The sequence below is a fragment of the Vitis vinifera genome, chromosome 5 (assembly GCF_030704535.1).
Source record: "Vitis vinifera cultivar Pinot Noir 40024 chromosome 5, ASM3070453v1".
Classification (NCBI taxonomy): Eukaryota; Viridiplantae; Streptophyta; class Magnoliopsida; order Vitales; family Vitaceae; genus Vitis; species Vitis vinifera.
Window position 1 is genome coordinate 6764683 of NC_081809.1, and position 18188 is coordinate 6782870.

Consider the following 18188-nt stretch of genomic DNA (forward strand, 5'->3'; position numbering starts at 1 on the left):
ATCCAAAGTACGAAAATATTAAGACCTTCAATCATAGCAAGGAAATTATTTTAAATTTGAGTTACCTACCCACCTACTTTCAAAATCTGCAAATTAATTTATTAATTTGACTTTTTTTCCTTTTATTTATTTTTCATTTTTTTATTTTTATTTTTACCGCCATATGAATCGCATGAATTACCATCTGTATACTTGCGGCTGTGTGTGCTCAGTCATACGAATAGGTTTCAGTGTGAGTAGGCATCAGCAACCGTTGACTCGCAATCTAACGGATGTCCTGTAAAGAGCAGATCATGCAGTGGGTTCCAAACATTGGCAGCAACTGCTGAGTCCTGAAAAACTTTTTTCCGATTTTCAGTTGGTGGGGCCTCCTGGCGCAGGATAGCAAGCGGTTACCTAAGCTCACACAATGTGCGCCGCAGAGGACTCGTTACACACGAGAAATACAGAGGCAAAAAACTCGGGGCTGCAAGTGCGTAGGTTAGATGGAGGAACCCCAGCAGCGCACGCTAACGCGAAGATCCCCCCCTGTTTAATATTAGTATATATATAGAGAGAGAGAGACAGAGACGGAGACAGGGGGGCGTGTTGTTTCTCTCTCTTCGCCTTCGTAAAAACTTAGTTTCATGGTCTTTAGTTTTCGTGGGATTTTCCATAATCGAACCTCGAACAGATCATCATCGCCAGAGCCCCACCCCTCTCTCCATTCTCCGAATCCAACAAAACCCACGTCAGTTTTTTGCCGAATAATCCAAACCCCTTCTCACAAATCACACCTCAAATCCCGCTCTTTCTCTCACTTTTTTTTTCTCGCCCACCAAACAGATCCAAGAGACTCTAGATACTAAGTGCGAATACCTTCATTGCCTTCGTTTTCTCTATGATTTTCTTCGTGATTCTTGTGGGTTCTCGTTCAAAGTGATGGATAATCTCATGATTTCCTGGCTATTGCTTACATGCACCGTGTGGGTACGTTGGTAAACGCAGTGATTGGAGAGCGTCAGTGTGAGGTTTTGGGGTTTGGATGATGTCGGGCCCGGTGGCCAAGGTTCCCCGGGAGAGGCTCGCCGCATGCATGACATGTCGTATCTGCAACAAGCTCTTCGATGACGCCACCACCATATCTGAATGTCTCCACACCTGTGAGTTTCTCAGTCTCTGTTTTCTTCGTGTCTTTTTCAATTTCGTTTCTTTCTGATCATTTTCCATCCGATTCTGCTTGTTTTTTCGTTCTTTGATGTGGGTTTGTTGCAGTTTACGTTGTCTTTAATCTATGTGTTTCAACTCAATTGCTTCTAAGCATTTTTGTGATCTGGGCATCTCATAATTTTACGTTTCCATGATCTGGGTCGTCTTTGTTTTGCATTTACACTATTCTTGCATGTTGTCCTCAATAGATTGTTACTTAGCTTGAAAGAAAGAAAAAATTCAAACTTGATTAGTGGTTATTTGCCTTTTTCTTGACCCTGATATATGGGTCGGCTTTTTTCATTTCCAGGTAATGGTAGAGTTGAACTTGCCAAGTCGTAATGAACACACTTATCAAAATCCAAGATATATATTTTCATATTTTGGCATATTGTCGGTGTTAAATCCTAATTTTGTGATGATATTATGGAAAATAGACACGTTTGTGGGATAATTGCAAGTTCATTTGCATTATTCTATTTTTGGCGGAGGATGACATTTTTATTAGTTTAGTAGCTGTCCTTTGAAGTATTACACTTATGATTGCATTTCCTTTTCTTGTGTGCTAGAGCTTTGGAATTTCACACTGCTAGTGGATTGAATGTCACTTCTATTAGTTCTTTGGATGCTACTGTAGTTTCTATAATTCATGTACCTTCCTTGAAGATGTGAATTTCTACTTGATGTTGCTGGGGACTTCTTTTGAAGCTTCTGTGTGATTGCATGTTCTTTGAGTTCATAATTCCTTTCCACCCAGGACAGATACCAAAGAAGAGAAGCTTCTTTGCTAAGTTACCAATTTTGTATGGGAGGATTTCTGTTCAACTGTCTAATTTCCATTTTCCAGGGGCAGCAACTTATTCTTTATTTCATAATTTTGATTAGCAAGCCCCACTGGTAACATTCTTGGAATGTAATTTGCTATGCTTAAATCCCTTTTGACAAAGCTTTGTTGATTAGAAAGCTGGTTTCAAAATTTTCATTCACAATTCTTATTTCCCCCTTGTTCTCTTGCTTCATTCTCATTTCGCTGAAGAGCCATATTGAATGCACACTCTCATGTGTATTGGGTGTTTTTTCTTTGGATAAGTTCATGTGTAATGTGAGTTTAATAGAAAGAAAGAATTTTGATGTTGTATGGATTGCATTTAATCTACTACTGACATCTTGGATTTATCTTTTGAATTACCAAACAGTTTGCAGGAAGTGCATATTTGACAAGATAACAGAAGATGAGTTGGATTATTGTCCTGTATGCAATACAAATCTAGGCTGTGCTCCACTTGAGAAACTAAGGTCTGCTTCTCATTCTCCTCTGAATCTAGTGCTTTACATATTGAATACTTGCTTCATGCTTACAACAACTCTGCATGCTCTGCCCAAGTGATAATTACTGCTTATCTGGTTGGATTGTTACAAGCTTACATGCTAAAAATAAATGGAAGATTCACAACTAATGGCAAGGAATTGTTCCTTAGGTTCACCTATGGGGCAACCACTAGCATTTCACGTAGATTAGAAAGTACGTTCACTATCTAGCTGATGAATTGTCCAGTAGACCTATCTCTATTTTTACGGTGTAGAATCATGCATTTGATTGATTGTGTGATAGGACCTGGAGAAAAAAAAATTGTCTGTCAATTTTGTGCAAAAGAATGAGATTACTGACTTTTTTTCTGGAAAAAGACATACTCTTTTCTTTTTTATTGTGTATATATATATATATTTATATATATATATATATAAGCTTTTGATCTAAATGCGGATTAATATTTGTCAAAATTTATTTAAAATTTGCCAATCCGCAGGCCAGACCACAATTTGCAAGATTTAACAGCCAAAATCTTCCCTTCAGAAAAATCAAAGGTCGTTGCAACTGAAGAAGTGGCCTCAGTTCCATTGCCAGCTAGAAGAAAGGAGAGATCTCTGTCCTCATTAGGGGTTAGCACACCTAGAGTGTCATCCCAGACTGTTATGACAGGAAAAAGAACAAAATCTGCTGCAAGAAGGCTTTCTGCTGCACGAGAATCCACTTTTCCTGTTGAGGAGCCCATTAAGAAAGAGGAGGATTATCCAGAGAACCCGAGCTCACCTGAAATTCTAAATAAGAGAGCACAAAATAAAAAGAATCTAAAGGAGGTTTGGATTTGTTTCTGCTTTTGCTTATTATGGATTCTTTCTGCTTTTTAAACTATGAAAGAAGATGATGTTGTAGCTTTAATTAGTAACAGTTTCCTGCATAATTCTCTTATTGGTGCAGAATTATTCTAGTGCTGAGTCATCTAAGCAACACATTAATAAAGGTAAGGAGGAAAATTCTGAAACACTGAAAGAAAAAGATGATATGTGGAAACCCTTAAATTGCCTGGTGGAAGCTTGTAGTGGAACAAAGTCTAATAAGTTAAATTTGCAAGGTTCTTTGGCCAAATCAACACCTTCACATGTTGATGACAAAGAAGCGCATGTCCCTAAAGCAAAACTTAAAGAACGTGGCAAGTTAAAATTTCAGGATGAAGAAAATGGCACAACTCATGTGCCATCTGGTTCAGTGAAACCGAGAATCCGTGGTGGTCGACAAAAAAAGGCAGCTACTCCAGAGGGGTTTAGTATTCCAGCACTAGCTGAGAATGATGGAAACAGCAAATGTAATATAAGGGCTTGTCCAGTTTGGTTCTCATTAGTTGCTTCTGATAACCAGTGAGATTCTGTTTCTTGGCATTTTGAAGAATTGATCTTAAGTTTAAGTTCTTCATATCATTATCATGTGTTAATTGTGTGACTTCATGATAATGTTTTTCAGGGAAGGTGATGCACCCTTGCCACAGATACCTTCAAGCTACTTGAGGATGAGGTGAGTTCCTTTAGCCTTCTTATTCATGTTTTTGTTTTGAAAAAGAAAATCTCACGGTTAAATTTCAGTTCACCGAATTTTTTAGGTTTTGATAGAAATACCATAGCAGTATGAGACATAAGTAGATTTTTCAATATGTTTTATCGGTATTCCTCATTATATTGATGCCTCATTAGTTCTCATTTGTATGTGGTGTGCACATACATATGCATACATACACATATACAACATCTTTTTCCGGCAAACTACTATGTTGCAGATTTTGAAACTTGGGCCTGCTTTCAATTTTGGTTTTCTTTTCATACTTTTCAAACCTTGTCTGATACGAGTAATTTACCTAACGTTTCAATTTCAATTCATTCATTAGTACTATTCTTTTGTCTTGATAACTAAGTAATATGTATAGAGTAAGGAAGGGGGAGGATGCACCAGTGAAAAGATCCTCGTTCTCCTCTAGTCAATACACTGTGTGGCCTCTTACATCATGCCCTGTAATTTGGCATTAAGATCATCCTATTTCTTGATCAGTTACATTCATTACACTAGAGCCCCCTTGTGTAGCAAATTTTAGAAGAATTATGGAAGTGGGAAAAATGGATTCTGTTTGGAAAGAGTCTAAAGATGAATTCTAATTTTTCATTTTTATTTTTAATAATTTCATCTTTAGATAGTTACTGGATTAGGAAGAGAGTGAGTGTACTTATTACTTAGTATTATGGAGGATAACCTCAATATTTTTAGTTCACATAATTGTTTTGTCAGTAAAAAAGCTAAATAGGATCCTGCTATAAATTTATTAAGTAAAGTTAACTCTTTAGTTAGGAAAAACAAACACCAGGCAAAGGAAGACACCACACTTGGAAGCTTGAAAGAGTGCAAGTGTATTGTTAAAAAAGAAAGTTATACAAGTTTTGCTCTCAAATATAGAGTGACTTGGCCACAATGTGCCTTTACCTATTTATAAAGCTCATTTGGAAGTTTTTGGAATCTATGACAAGGTGGACCTTTACCTATGTGTAGATTCATTTGAAGTTTTTTGGAATTTTGATGCTTCTATAGACTTCAGATATTCCTGTAGGACAAAGTAAGCCTTTACCTATTTATGGGCTCATTTGGAACTTTTTGGAATTCTTGTCAAGTTAGCTCTTTATTTATAAGCTCATTTGGAGCTTTTTGGAATCCTTAATGTTAGACACTTTAATGTATGCAGCTCTTACTTTATAAGTTCATTTGGAACTTTTTGGTATCTTGATGTTTCTAAAATCCCTCTATAAAGTTTTTACAAATGCTAGGATCTGTACAATTATTTACAGTGTTGTGGAGAGTATTACTTGCAATGATCCAGCATTTCATAATGTTCCAAATGCTTCCTTCTAACTTTAGGGTCTAGGTCCATAGTATTTTATAATGTTCTAGATTCTTTCATCTAGCTTTGGATATACCCCCTCATATTTCCATCCAACTTTGGATAGACCCACATGACTTTTAGTGAACTCCAGGCACCACTACAAGCTTCTGGAACTTTCCAATTCTCTTTGACAAACCCCACTAAGTGCCTTACGTAGTTTTCTCAGCAGTAGGCCCTGATATAAATACTAGTGAGAGTGTGCAGCTATGAAGGTGTGTTCAATAACTGTAGATGCTGAGTAAGTTTTTACTTTTACTTTTATTGTATCCCTTGACCTATTTAGTAGGATAAACTAAATATTATTGTACCGAGTAGCTAATTCAATTGCCCATATTAGTGAACTAGAATGTGGCTATTAGTGAACTAGAATGTGGCTGAGGTGAACTTGATTAATACAAAGTCATTGCCATGAATTGGTAGGCTTAGATTAAAAAATTCCAACCCAACTTTGTGCAACCTAGGGATGGTTAAGGTCATGGCTCAACTTGACCCAAACCCATCTTGATCTAATGCATGCTTACATCATTATGGGGTTATATATGGTATTGTTCTCCAGAATTTAAGATATTATCTACTAAAAACTTTGAAACACTTTGACCAAATTGTTTCTTATATAATATGAAAAACCAAACTATAATATGAACAAAAACAATTCTGTCCTTATCAACCTTAACAAGAAAGCCAATCTGACCTGGACCAAGGTTGAACAGGATGTTCCAAGCCTAGCCATAATACTATGCAACCTCAGTACAATGAATAAAGAATTGAACTAACAAGGATGGAGAATAAGAATATTGGGTTGATTACCTGACTGCATTTACAAACTTTATACTTCATTGTATCAGCATTGTTGCTATTTGCTTGCAAAACCCTGACAAACTAGCCCTTGGAACACGCATCTGGAATCATTTGAACTGCTAGGTTTTATAATTTTTTTGCTCTTTCTCTCCTCTTATGATGAATTAGCCAAGCTTTGAACCTGTTTGATCTCCTACCTTCTCATGATACTAACGTTCCCTTATGCTTGCCATGGTAAAAGGCTAGGATATTTTCCTTTTATGATTTTTGAGCTACAACTACAACTACAAATTTTTCCCATAAACTTTATTAGTTGCATGTACTACCCAAGGTATTTTTATGAGCTTTCAAAGAACTTTGATCCAAAGAGTAGAAATAACTCAGTTCATATAGTATTTGAAATTAGGCAATTTTGCATATGATAGGGATTCAGAGTGAAACTTGCAGAATTGAAGGTAACTTCAAAGCTCATAGACATCTTGATCCTTCTGTCTTTGTTTTCTCTCTCCTTATGGATATTTACTTTTTCTGGATTATGCTGTTCTTGGGGTTCTTGTTTCTTCACAAATCTTTCATTATCGGGAAGACCATACTTGGTTAGGGGTGTCCAATGAAAACAGAGCAGTAAGATTTCATTTTTCCACAGCACTGGAAGATAGAAATCCATTCAGTAGAATAGAGTTGCTGTGTAAATTAAATTCATTACCGTATTGTAAAAAAAATTGAAACAACTTGATTGCAATCTTAAAGGTGGATTGATATTTCTACTGATGTCTCTGCTACCTTTAAGGAGTTCATTCATTGAATATTATGTGGAACATTTTTATTCTAAGGTCACTCAATTTATTTTTTTTGTATTTATTCATGGTTAGTTTCTCAGTGTATATGCTTTATTGTTTTCTCCGATCATTAGGATTTTCCATCTATTTGAAACAAGAGTTTACTATTACATGATGAAGAGGAGTCAAACAACTATAATATGATGATGCTCCACCCTTTTGCAGAGATGCTTCTTGCAGTTTATTGTGAAAAAATATTTTCTGAATTATTAATTCAATTTTTTCCTTTTTATTTGTTGCAGGGATGGTCATTTGCCTGTTTCATTTCTCCAGAAGTACCTTGTCCAAAAACTGCATCTTAATAGTGAATCTGAGGTAACTTCACCTTCCCCTTTATTCCCTTCAACTTGAGGAATGTAGGATGGGGCTTTATGAGTTGACTTTTGAGATATGGAATTTGTTACAGGTGGAGATCACACTGCGGGGTCAGCCGGTTGTTCCCACATTGCAGCTGCAGAGCTTAGTAGATTTGTGGTTCCAAGCAGCAGCACCAACAACATCAGAAGCAACACAGCCACCCATTGGCAGCTCAGCCAAGGAGTTTGTGATGGTGCTGTCATATGGTCGCAAACCTAAGACCCCATAATTTTAAGTGTCTCTACATTCCCATTCTGTCTCAAAAGTAAAAATACAAGCAGTCAGATTCCAATCTGATACACCATTGTCCTCCTAGGAAATTTTGATGTTCAATTTGTTTAATTGTGTCCCCACATGCTGTGGTGTGACTGTTTTATTTAGCTTCTCTCTCCCCCTGCATGTAGAGTTTAACATTATGCATAAATTTCTAAGAATAAAAAGAAAAAAAATTTATTTTCTTTGGTGATATTGTCCTTGGTTTGGGCTTCATTAATGTGAATAAATTATTGGAGGTGGTGACCGGTGGGACAGTGAAGAAACTATTTTATGCATATTGATGGTGATACAGTATGGTACAGGACACTAAATATTGAAGTTGCAGTTGGAAGCAGGGTCCCTATCTCTGCAACATTCATGTATTTTCAGAAATTGTCTGTTGTGGCCATATATATGATTAGGGTTATGCTAAGGTACCGAAAAGTGGTTTTTCGTAGACTTTTCCATATGATTAACATAACAAACCAGGTACCCTCTGTTGACTATTCTATGAATCTCTCCATCTGGGTAATTTTTGGAGTTGTCGTTTCCTATGAGAGCCTTCCAGATTTGCATGGTTACCTTAAACGATTGATAAACCTTTTAAGAAAACAGAAAATACTAATCTGTTTTTAAAAACAGAAAAAAATAAATAAAAATGATGAGGGTGTTTTAAGAAAATATTTTTTTAAAGATGTTTTTACTTGTGATTCAGTTGCTACAAGTCCACTGATGGGATAAAAATCAACCTTCTTGAATTCGGTCATTTCATCAACAGGAGTGCAGAGAACACCCCAACCAATAGGAAGTGACGACTCATGAGTGATGATACAGCATCTGTGTGTCAAATTGGAACACAGCTGAGTTCACTTTTTTTATGATAGTGCTGTAAGCTTTCGTCTGTCTCAGAGTGTACAAGATGTTGCAGCTACATACAATATTCTGCAGTAGTTGTGTTCTTGAAAGATACCATAATCACTGAATAAACATTCACGTCACCTAAGAGATTATATAATACAATCTCAAATTAATCAGAAGACACCCAGAATATTACCATCTTCTTTCATAATGAGTATGTTTTCCATTTGTTAAGTGCAATAAGTTTGTTCCTAAAAAGATTCAGTGTTCGAAGAAGTGTTTCAAGAGTCCAGGTTCTGAAGATGGAATCAGTCAAAAAACAATGTATTCAAACACACAATTCCCAATTCAAAAGAATTTACAGAGGAAAAAAACCATGCAACTATGTAACAAGTGGCAAAAATATAGTTAGGCCTCGTTTGGGGTAGTTTCATGTTTTTTGTTTTAACCGAAGCCAAAGTCCCAATTTTTTAAGGATAATGTAAGGATTGTAAAAGTTTGACCGAACATGAAAAAACTTTTTGCATAAAGCCTAAATAGTGCTTCTACGAAGAGTAATATTTTCTCAACTTCCATATTAAGACTTTTTTTTTCAAGTCATGAGTTCTTTAAACAAAATTAGTGAAACAGATATAGACAGGTAAAGCAAATAAAGTGGGAAAAGAAACACATAGAGGTGAATCCCCACACCATCCATCTTTCCAAAAATTCACCCTTTGTCCATTCCCCACCACAAAAAAAGAGCCTACTACTTACAACATCCCATTCCCTCCTAATTGCTTTCCACAACCCCACACCATACCCACCCCTCACTTCCTTGGAACACCAACCCCCTTGCTCCTTTCCCCTAACAACCGTATTTACTACCTTTCCAACATAAATCACTAGGACATTTCTAAATTTCATAATCACAAATACAACCAGAATAACACACACAAATAGAAAGATCAGTTCTCAGCCAATCAAAAGATTAACCCACATCCGATCTAGTCAATGCAATCAAACTAGATTACTATCATCAAACAATAGCAGTTCTAAATCATTGAAATTATCCATAAATGATTGTTCAAACACAGTCTTGGAATTAATGACCACTAAAAGCAATGCCCCAAATGGAGATTCTTAATCATTGAGATTGTCTGAGACTTGCATTTTATGGAAAACGTTTTAAGGCAACAGAAAATGTTCTTTAACTGTCTGGCAAGAATTTTTCCAACTATCATTAAATTACTGTAAACTTGAAATAATAATTAGAGAAGTAAATGAAAAAAATTAATTTAATCAGCAAAACAGCATTATTTAACATACCCACAGAGATTATTAAATATAATCTCAAAGCACTTGCTGAATAGGGTGTTGGACAAGGTGCAAATTTACATAAAATAGTTACTAATGATGTAACTGTGCCTTTATCCATCATAATGAAAATATCTACCCATATGCATATAAATAAATAAGCTGTTGGCATTGATGTGTTAGATCACAGACAATATGCCTGCCTCGAAGAATGATCAAATCTACTATCTGAAAACAAAGAACCAATCATAAAAAAAGCTATTCAAATATTTATCTACAAATCTAAGCAGGTTTGAAGAGAAAAATTAAATAACTGCTTTAAGCACAAGTGCCTGAATGAATCACCATTTTACAACGTCTCAAGGAAGAAACTAATATGCCCCGTGGAAATTAACCTAACCTTTCCAAAAAAATAGACAAACAAATAAATGGAAGCATCATCACAAACAATAGTGAAAACACTGAAAAACAAAGTTATTTAATGAAGTTCTAAAGTTCCATATAATAAACATATCATTGAATGCTAGCAAAACCCCAATGTAACTGTTCCAAATGCTTTGTAAAAACAAAGAACCCATTTGATTCCAAATGCAACATTCAAATGCCAATAGCAATTTTTAAAAAAATTTGGTTTCACAAATCCCCAATAATCAATATCCTCATTCCACCCGAACATGCACAATCATATATGGATACCAGTGGATGTGATTCCCAATTTCACATTCATAAAGACAACCAGAAAGCACATAAATCAAATAAAAGTAAACTATATCACACAATTAACATTCAAATTGCCAAAATGATCCACAAATTAACATTCAAACACAACTATAAGATCTTGTCGGACCATTGGCCACTGAAAGCAATGCCATATTATCAGAAGCCCCAAAGGTACCACGTAAACAAACCAAGACCCAATTACAAGTTAAACAAAAACATTCAACCACATGAGCCAGAACCAATGCAACAATTGTAACCATGCCAAGCAACACAAGAACAATTTAATTGTCCACAATTCAGTTAAAGATCAAAACGGGACATCTTGAAGGAAGTAGATGAAGAGCCAGCAATGAATATAACAAAGAAAACAATCATGTGCCTGTACATACGATATGAATCACCAAACAACAGATGAATATTAGACAAGGTGCAAATATTACATAACATGAATGTGCACCATGTGTTAAGTGCAATAAGCTCGACCCATATAAAGACCATGTGTTTTTTCTCATCCAATCCACTCTAAGTGTTCTTAGTGTTAATTCTCTAGCATGTCCTATTTACTATTTCCAAGATACAAGCAGGCATGCTTGTTAGTACAAAGTAAGTTAAATAACATCTTTTTACTGTCACTCTTCCACCTTTAAAATCACTGAAAGAACAACTCCCCTTAATGAATTGGATATGATTGACCTTTAAAAAAGTAGTGATACTAGAAAAATGAAACCAACTAAGACAGTACATTGTTCAACTCAATAACGATTAGAAAGGTAATAGTAGACAGAATCAATTATGAAACAAGGCATTCAAAAATGGAATTCCAAATTCCGAAGGGTTTGAAGAGAACAACCAAGCAATTATTCAACAATGTCACAAGGAGAAATACAAAGAGGGGTCAATAGATGCTCTGATGTCAAACAACATAAATACAAGCTTTTTTGCACAAGTAACAGAGTCAATCAACATCCTGGTTCAAGCTACAGAATAGAAATATACAAGCATGCTCATCACAGTTTAAAATATAAACTAATACATCACGTCAACGTGTATTTGGATATCCCATGAAAATTTATAAAGTCCATTTTGCTATACCATATTGAAAGGCATAAAAACCCACCTCTAAAATGAAACCCTTCTAAAATAATGGAGGACTCATCACAAAAAATAGAGAAGTACTGTAAGTTATTTAATTGAATCCTAAAATCACATGTTACAAGTATGCTCTACGATGCATTCTGAAAGGCACAAGGTGCACCTAAGGCCCAAAGGTATCTTAGGGCCTAGGGCAAAGCACATCTTAATTCATGGCCTAACAAAATTGAGACCCAACAAAGGGCATATGTCAATTGTATAAAATATTTTAAATTTAGATTATGCAAACATTTATCATTCACTCGTATCACCAATATGATCCAAAATTCCAATCCAAGCAACAAAAAACTCAATATTTCAAGCATTTAAGTTAAGTACATAACAAAAAATTAATGTAATTATATAAAATTTCAATATAAACAATGAGAGAATGCAACATTAAAAGTTTAAAAAGAGAGAAAATAGGCAAGGAGTGCCTCTTTAAGAAGAGGTGCACCTCGATGAGTGAGGTATTATAGCTAAGGAATCATTGTGCTTATGGATTAGGTGCACATAAGGCACACCCTCAACAACTATGAAATCCAACATCACCATTCCCAATGTTTTGAGAAACAAAACAGATCAACTCAGTTTTCAAGGCCATGTTGGAATGCCCCATCACAAGTTTTTGATAATTTCCTTCCAGTTTTGTAATATCCCCAACAATTAAGACATCAATTTCCTCATACCACAATGAACATGCATAACAATATTTATACCTGTTCAACATAAAACACTAGGACAAACTTAATCAAGTGAATGCAATCAAACTATATTACTACCATCAAACAATTTTGGTCTTAGATCATTGAAAATTCTCTGCAAAAGAACATTCAAACACAGCCATGGACTAATGACCACCAAAAGCAACGCTGCAGATGGACATGCTTGATCACTGAGATTGTTCGAGACACTAAAAAACCGCATGTTATAGAATACATTTTAAGGTGGCAGAAAATGTTCCCTAACTGTCAGGCAAGAAAAGTTCCCAACTGTCATTCTAATTTCTTTAAACTCGAAATAATAAATAGAATTGTAAAAGGCTAAATATTACTTAAAATCAGAGAAAGAGCATATATTGCATGTACCCATGGGAATTATTAAATATAATCTCAAAAGTAATTGCCAAATACAAAAAATGGGTGTAGAAGGTACAAATATTACAAAATAGTTACTATCTTCAATATGTGTATGCGCCTTTATCCATATTAACGAGAATATGTACCCATATACAGACAATGTGCACTGAATACATTGAATCACAGGCAATATGCTTGACTTATAGAAAGATCAAGTCTTATGAAAGCGAAGAATCTATCATGAAACAATTTATTTTAAAACAGGATGCACTTCTAAACAGATTCGGAATGACAACCAAACAACTACCTGAACAAGTAACAAATGGCAGAAATACCGCAAACTGCCAAAGGTTGATCACAGAACTTTAAAGACGAGCAACATAGATACAAGCAGTTTAAGCACTACCTGAATGAATCATCATGCTACAATATATAAAAGATACTACTCTTTGTATACCCCTCGAAAATCAAATGAGTGTTTCCCAAAAAAAAAAAAAATGAAAGCGGGTCACAAAAGTTCATAAAAACACTGTAACAAGATTAGTTTATCAAATTTTAAGGTTTCCATACTAAATATGTTAATGTAATGCTAGCAAAAGCCCCGAGTAACTAATTCCGAATGCTTTGTAGAAACAATTACCCATTTGATTTCAAATGCTACATCCAAACGGGCCATCACTATTTCAATAAATTTCAGTTTCAGAACAACCCCCAACGATTAAGACACTAATTGCCTCAATCCACCCCAATATGCACGGCCATATATACCAGTGAGAATGCTCTATTCCCAATTTCGCAGTCACAAACACAACCAGAAAGCAAATATATCAAATAAAGGTAAATTATATCAGATCGAGACAATATCATCAAGCTACACTACAATCATCAAACAATCGGCGTCCAAATCGTCAAAATTATCCGTAAATGAACATTCAAACAAGACTATACGATCCCCTGGGACTATCGACCACCGTAAGCAATGCTCCGTAAGGGGACTCTTGATCATCCAGATTATCAGAAGCCCTAAAAGCCCCATGTAAACAAACCAAGAAGGAGCCAATTACAAGTGAAACAAAAACATTCAGCCACACATGAGTGAGAACCAATGCAACGATTGTAACCGCGGCAACGCCCACAAGAACAACGCGGTCGTCCACAATTCGGTTGAAGATCAAAACGGGGTCATCTCGAAGGAAGTAGAGGAAGAGCCAGGCAACGAATACAACCAAGAAAACGATCATGGAGATGGGATGCCACAGCAGGCTGACGAATAGCACGAGCAAGACGATGAGCGTGTAATTTACACGGAAATAGGCAAGGCTTCGCTTGATCCGGGCCGTTGCTTCGCCGAGGCTGAAGGGGAGGCTGAGGGCGGAGAGATCAAGGAGCTCTCCCCACGGTCGACAGCCGGCCATTACAGACTGGGTTTTCTCTCTAGCGGTGGAGAGGAAGCCGGCGGCGGAAGTGGACGGCGGTGACATGTAGCCGTAAGGGGATGCGGAGGACATTGTGCCGTATTGGGGAGAAACCGAGAAACAATGCCGTGAACTTCACTGCGTGGACCAACGAGTTGCTGAATTCGGATGGGTGTTTTTTGAGAGGGATTATGTATGAAACAATTTTAATTTTATTCTCAAAGCAAAACAACGTTTTCTTTTTCTCCCTAAATAAATTAAAATTATAATTAAAAATATAAAGGATTTATAACTTCAATTTATAAATTATAAATAAATTATAATTATTTTCAAAAATATTTCTTCTATTTTGACTTTATAAAGGATTTATAAGTTCAATTTATATAATATTAATTAAATTTAATTCAAGTCTGATTAAAAATAAAAATAGTTTCAAAGTTATAAATAAATTAAAAAATAAATATTTTATTTTAAAAAATGATACTATTTTAAGGTACGTTAAAATATTGATCTACATGTTAAACATAATTGATTTTGTTAAAAATGTAAAATAAAATTTTGAAAATAGCACTAGGTAATATTATTTTATTTAAAGTGAAATTAAAAATAATCAAATCTTATTTTATCTAAAAAAATAACTAGCTAATACTAGTTAATATTGTCTTTATGCTTGGTTGTTTTATTAAAATTTATTAGAACAAAGGTGTTTAATAAGTTATTTGTGGAGACGAAAAAATAAAAAAAAGTTCAATGAAAATTTTTGTATATTTTTAAAAATAATTTTTATAGTTTTGTTTTATAAAAAAAAATTGTAATTTGAGGTTTTTATTAATATCTAATTAATTTCAATTTTTATCTTTAATTATTGATAATTTCAATCATTATTGTCTTTTATTATATCTTTATAATACTTACGTTTGGAATGATATTAGAGTCAAGTTTTGATAACCTTGTAGAGCAAGCTCAAACAATAGCCATAATATCAAAAATATACTACAGAGTAATGACAACTCAATTAAATATTTGATTATATTCAGAGTATTTAATTATATGGTGTTCTTTGAAATTGTTGTTAATTATTAAACCCATCGTTTGTTCTTTAAATTTGTTATTTATTTCTAAAACATTTATTTTATTTTTTAATTAACAATTTTTTTTGTATGATGTTCCACTTTTCTGCATTTGTAGCACACTATTAATTTCCTCTTTGTGTTTGGTTTGTTTAAGGGTTTTGACTTGGTATTTTTTTTTTCTTTGGAAATTTTGATTCATTTGTTGATTGTTTTTTTTTATTTCTATTAAAATTTATTTTTCTTTTTCTTTTTTGAAAGGGTTATTATGATATCATATCTATAGTGTAAATAAAATTTTCCTAATTCCTTTTTGCTATCTTGTTTTCATTGGACTTTTTAAGTTTATGACCTGTATACAAGGTTAATCCTTCATTATCGATAAAGATAATTAATTCTCCATAGGTTAATAACTCATAATAAATTCTTCTATTACGTGTGTTTCTAATTCTTTGTCCAACTTTTTTTTTCTACAAACTAAATCTCCTATAAAATGTTTGGTTATGCAAATATTAAAGTATTTACAAATCTCTTCATAAATTTGAGTAGACGTTTTTTTTTATTATTATTAAAATTTTCTTGACAATTAATATATATTCTCTTTCATTTTGAGAAACATAATGATCCCAACAGCCTTTTAAGTAAACCAGTGAATCATATGACAAAAGCATTAGCAGCTTGATGAGCTGTATTTTTTGTTTTTATTTCATAAGCATTGGTTGTCATTATCATTTTATTAAGTTAATAATTTGATGTCACTCATACCATATATATTAAGGATAGAAATTGAAATTAAAATAAAACAATAAAGACAATAATTAAAAATATAATAAATGATATTAAACAATAAAGACAATAATTTAAATTGAAATAAAATTTTATTATTGCAATAATACCTTATGTTAGAACAAGAATCTTGGACAAATGGACAGAGGACTTGGTTACAACAACAAAGTATTTACTACAAGAAAAGAAAAAAATAGGATGAAGAGGATAGAGGAACAAGATGATCAATTAGAAGGATCTAAATTTTGCTTTACTCTGTGATGCACGAAATGACTCCTTATGTAGGGAATTTCTGCTAACTTCACCTTAGTAAAATCCATGATCTTGAATTGAATTGAAATCATTTGGAATCCAATTGGACTTAAAGAAAAATGAAATTCATAGACACTACGATATTGTAGCATGAATAGCGTTTATTATTATTATTATTAATGACTCATAAGTCCACCATACAAGAGGAACTCTAGTTCAACATATGAATTATCATACCGGGCAACTTCTTTTGTATCATAATCTTTTAAGTTGTCATCCAGCTTTTAAGAACTTCTAAGAACCTTTTGTGATATTCTACTTTGATAGGAGCACTAAACAAGGAGGATTGACATTTGCTTTTGGTGGTTAAAAATTCAACTTTTAGCTGCAAACAAAAGTAAGTTAATAATATAAACTCTCAAATATTTATGTATGTTAAAATAAGTATTGTTTTAGAATTTGATTCGTATTAGTTTAAAATATGACTAAACCTTTAATCATAGGAAACCTTTTTATTACCTTATTCTATCATTTTCAAGCAAGTCGAGAGAAGGAGTTAAAACTATTAGGAAATTTATCAATTTATTGGTGATTTTTAACAATTTTTTACTAGACTAGATGTATGTGAGCCTCCAATTTTTTGGCTCTCTTATTTATTGCCAATAAATCAGTTTTTTTTTTTTTTCATGATTTTCTTTAAAAACAACTCTATTGAGATTTCTCCTGCATGTTCCATGATGGCTAGTGATCACTGAACATATTGATATTTTGATGATATTTCTTGGAAGAAATCCCAAAATTTTAATGATATTGTGAACTTTAGCCATGTGATGATGCAATGTCACTTTTATTTTTTATCTATTTTTTGTTTTTTCATTGAAAACAATTATTATTTGTAAAAGAAAATGATTTTAATTATTTATTTTAAAAATTAATTTTATTTGGAATGGTCATTTATTTTATTTTTTTTAGAATATAAAATAAAATTAAAAAATAAAACTCAAAATATCCATTTGGATAACCTTCTTTTATAATAATATAGAAGGTTTTGAAAACCGGACCGAATCAATGATTGGAACTGATTTCACCCGTCGACCCGGACCAACTTCAGTTTGTTACCATTTTTGAACCGTTTCCCACTCTGAAACCTATAAATTCATTGCTCTAGCAGTAAGAACAAAAGGATTAGAGTAGAGCAGCAATACATCTTGCATAAGAGGACGTCGATCGACCCATTTCAACGGAGCATCAGGTCCCACGGGCAACACGCGCAGCACAAATTTAGCTTCCAGTTCGAGCTAGGTTGCATGCAGCAACAACGTCGAGGAGGATGAGTTGTGAAGTATATGAAGCTGCTGTGAAAGGCAAAGCGGATGTCCTCGAGGAGACGGAGCATCTTGAAGCCCAGCTAACTCCAAATAAGAACACTGTACTCCATGTACACAACAGGGGTGGCATGGCAAGTGAGGACATGCAGATGTAGGAATGGGTTGACTGCTTGCTACCATATATATGGTTAAATAGAGTCACTACCACATGAATTTATTGGTGATTTTTTGCAATTTTTTTCTAAAATAAATGCATGCGAGCCTTCGATTTTTTTTTTCCTATCTTACTTAATGCAAAGAAATCAATGATTTTTCGACAATTTTCTTAAAAACAATCCCACTAAGATTTCTCCTGCATGTCTCATAATAGCAATCATAGAAGACATTGATACTTTGATGATATTTCTTATCCCAAAATTTTGATGATGTTGTGAACTTTAGCCCTACAATGGTGGAATGTCCGTAGTAGAAGAAAATGATTTTAATTATTTATTTGAAATAGTCACTTATTTTATTCTTTTAGAATATAAAACAAAATATAAATCTTTATAAGAAAA

General features: G+C 33.9%; 2 protein-coding genes across 3 annotated transcripts; one reads left to right on the forward strand and one right to left on the reverse strand.

Annotated features, from left to right (window-relative positions):
- The first annotated feature begins 425 nt into the window (after positions 1-425).
- LOC100245936 (E3 ubiquitin protein ligase DRIP2) lies at positions 426-7907 on the forward strand. Of its 2 annotated transcripts, XM_010651690.3 has the most exons (8): positions 433-1142; positions 2385-2484; positions 2997-3327; positions 3449-3491; positions 3603-3885; positions 3989-4039; positions 7327-7399; positions 7491-7907. In XM_010651690.3, exons 1-8 carry the CDS (start codon positions 1025-1027, stop codon positions 7668-7670), a joined length of 1179 nt encoding a protein of 392 aa, XP_010649992.1. In that variant the 5' UTR covers positions 433-1024; the 3' UTR covers positions 7671-7907. The 2 variants fall into 2 exon arrangements, with proteins under 2 accessions (XP_002280186.2, XP_010649992.1); XM_002280150.5 differs by having other exon boundaries at positions 426-1142; positions 3449-3885.
- A 5698-nt stretch (positions 7908-13605) lies between these two features.
- On the reverse strand, positions 13606-14428 carry LOC100266602 (PRA1 family protein E). The gene has a single exon (XM_002284174.4). The coding sequence runs from the start codon at positions 14286-14288 to the stop codon at positions 13713-13715; it is 576 nt and encodes a 191-aa protein (XP_002284210.1). The 5' UTR covers positions 14289-14428; the 3' UTR covers positions 13606-13712.
- Between the last annotated feature and the right edge of the window lie 3760 nt (positions 14429-18188).

What these genes read in the sequence shown, in the direction of transcription:
- LOC100245936 (XM_002280150.5), top strand. Translation starts at nt 1,025, where the DNA reads ATGATGTCGGGCCCGGTGGCCAAGGTTCCCCGGGAGAGGCTCGCCGCA. An exon ending in TTAGTTGCTTCTGATAACCA is followed by an intron (nt 3,886 to 3,988) that starts GTGAGATTCTGT and finishes AATGTTTTTCAG; the next exon opens with GGAAGGTGATGCACCCTTGC. An exon ending in ATCTTAATAGTGAATCTGAG is followed by an intron (nt 7,400 to 7,490) that starts GTAACTTCACCT and finishes AATTTGTTACAG; the next exon opens with GTGGAGATCACACTGCGGGG.
- LOC100266602 (XM_002284174.4), bottom strand. Translation starts at nt 14,288, where the DNA reads ATGTCCTCCGCATCCCCTTACGGCTACATGTCACCGCCGTCCACTTCC.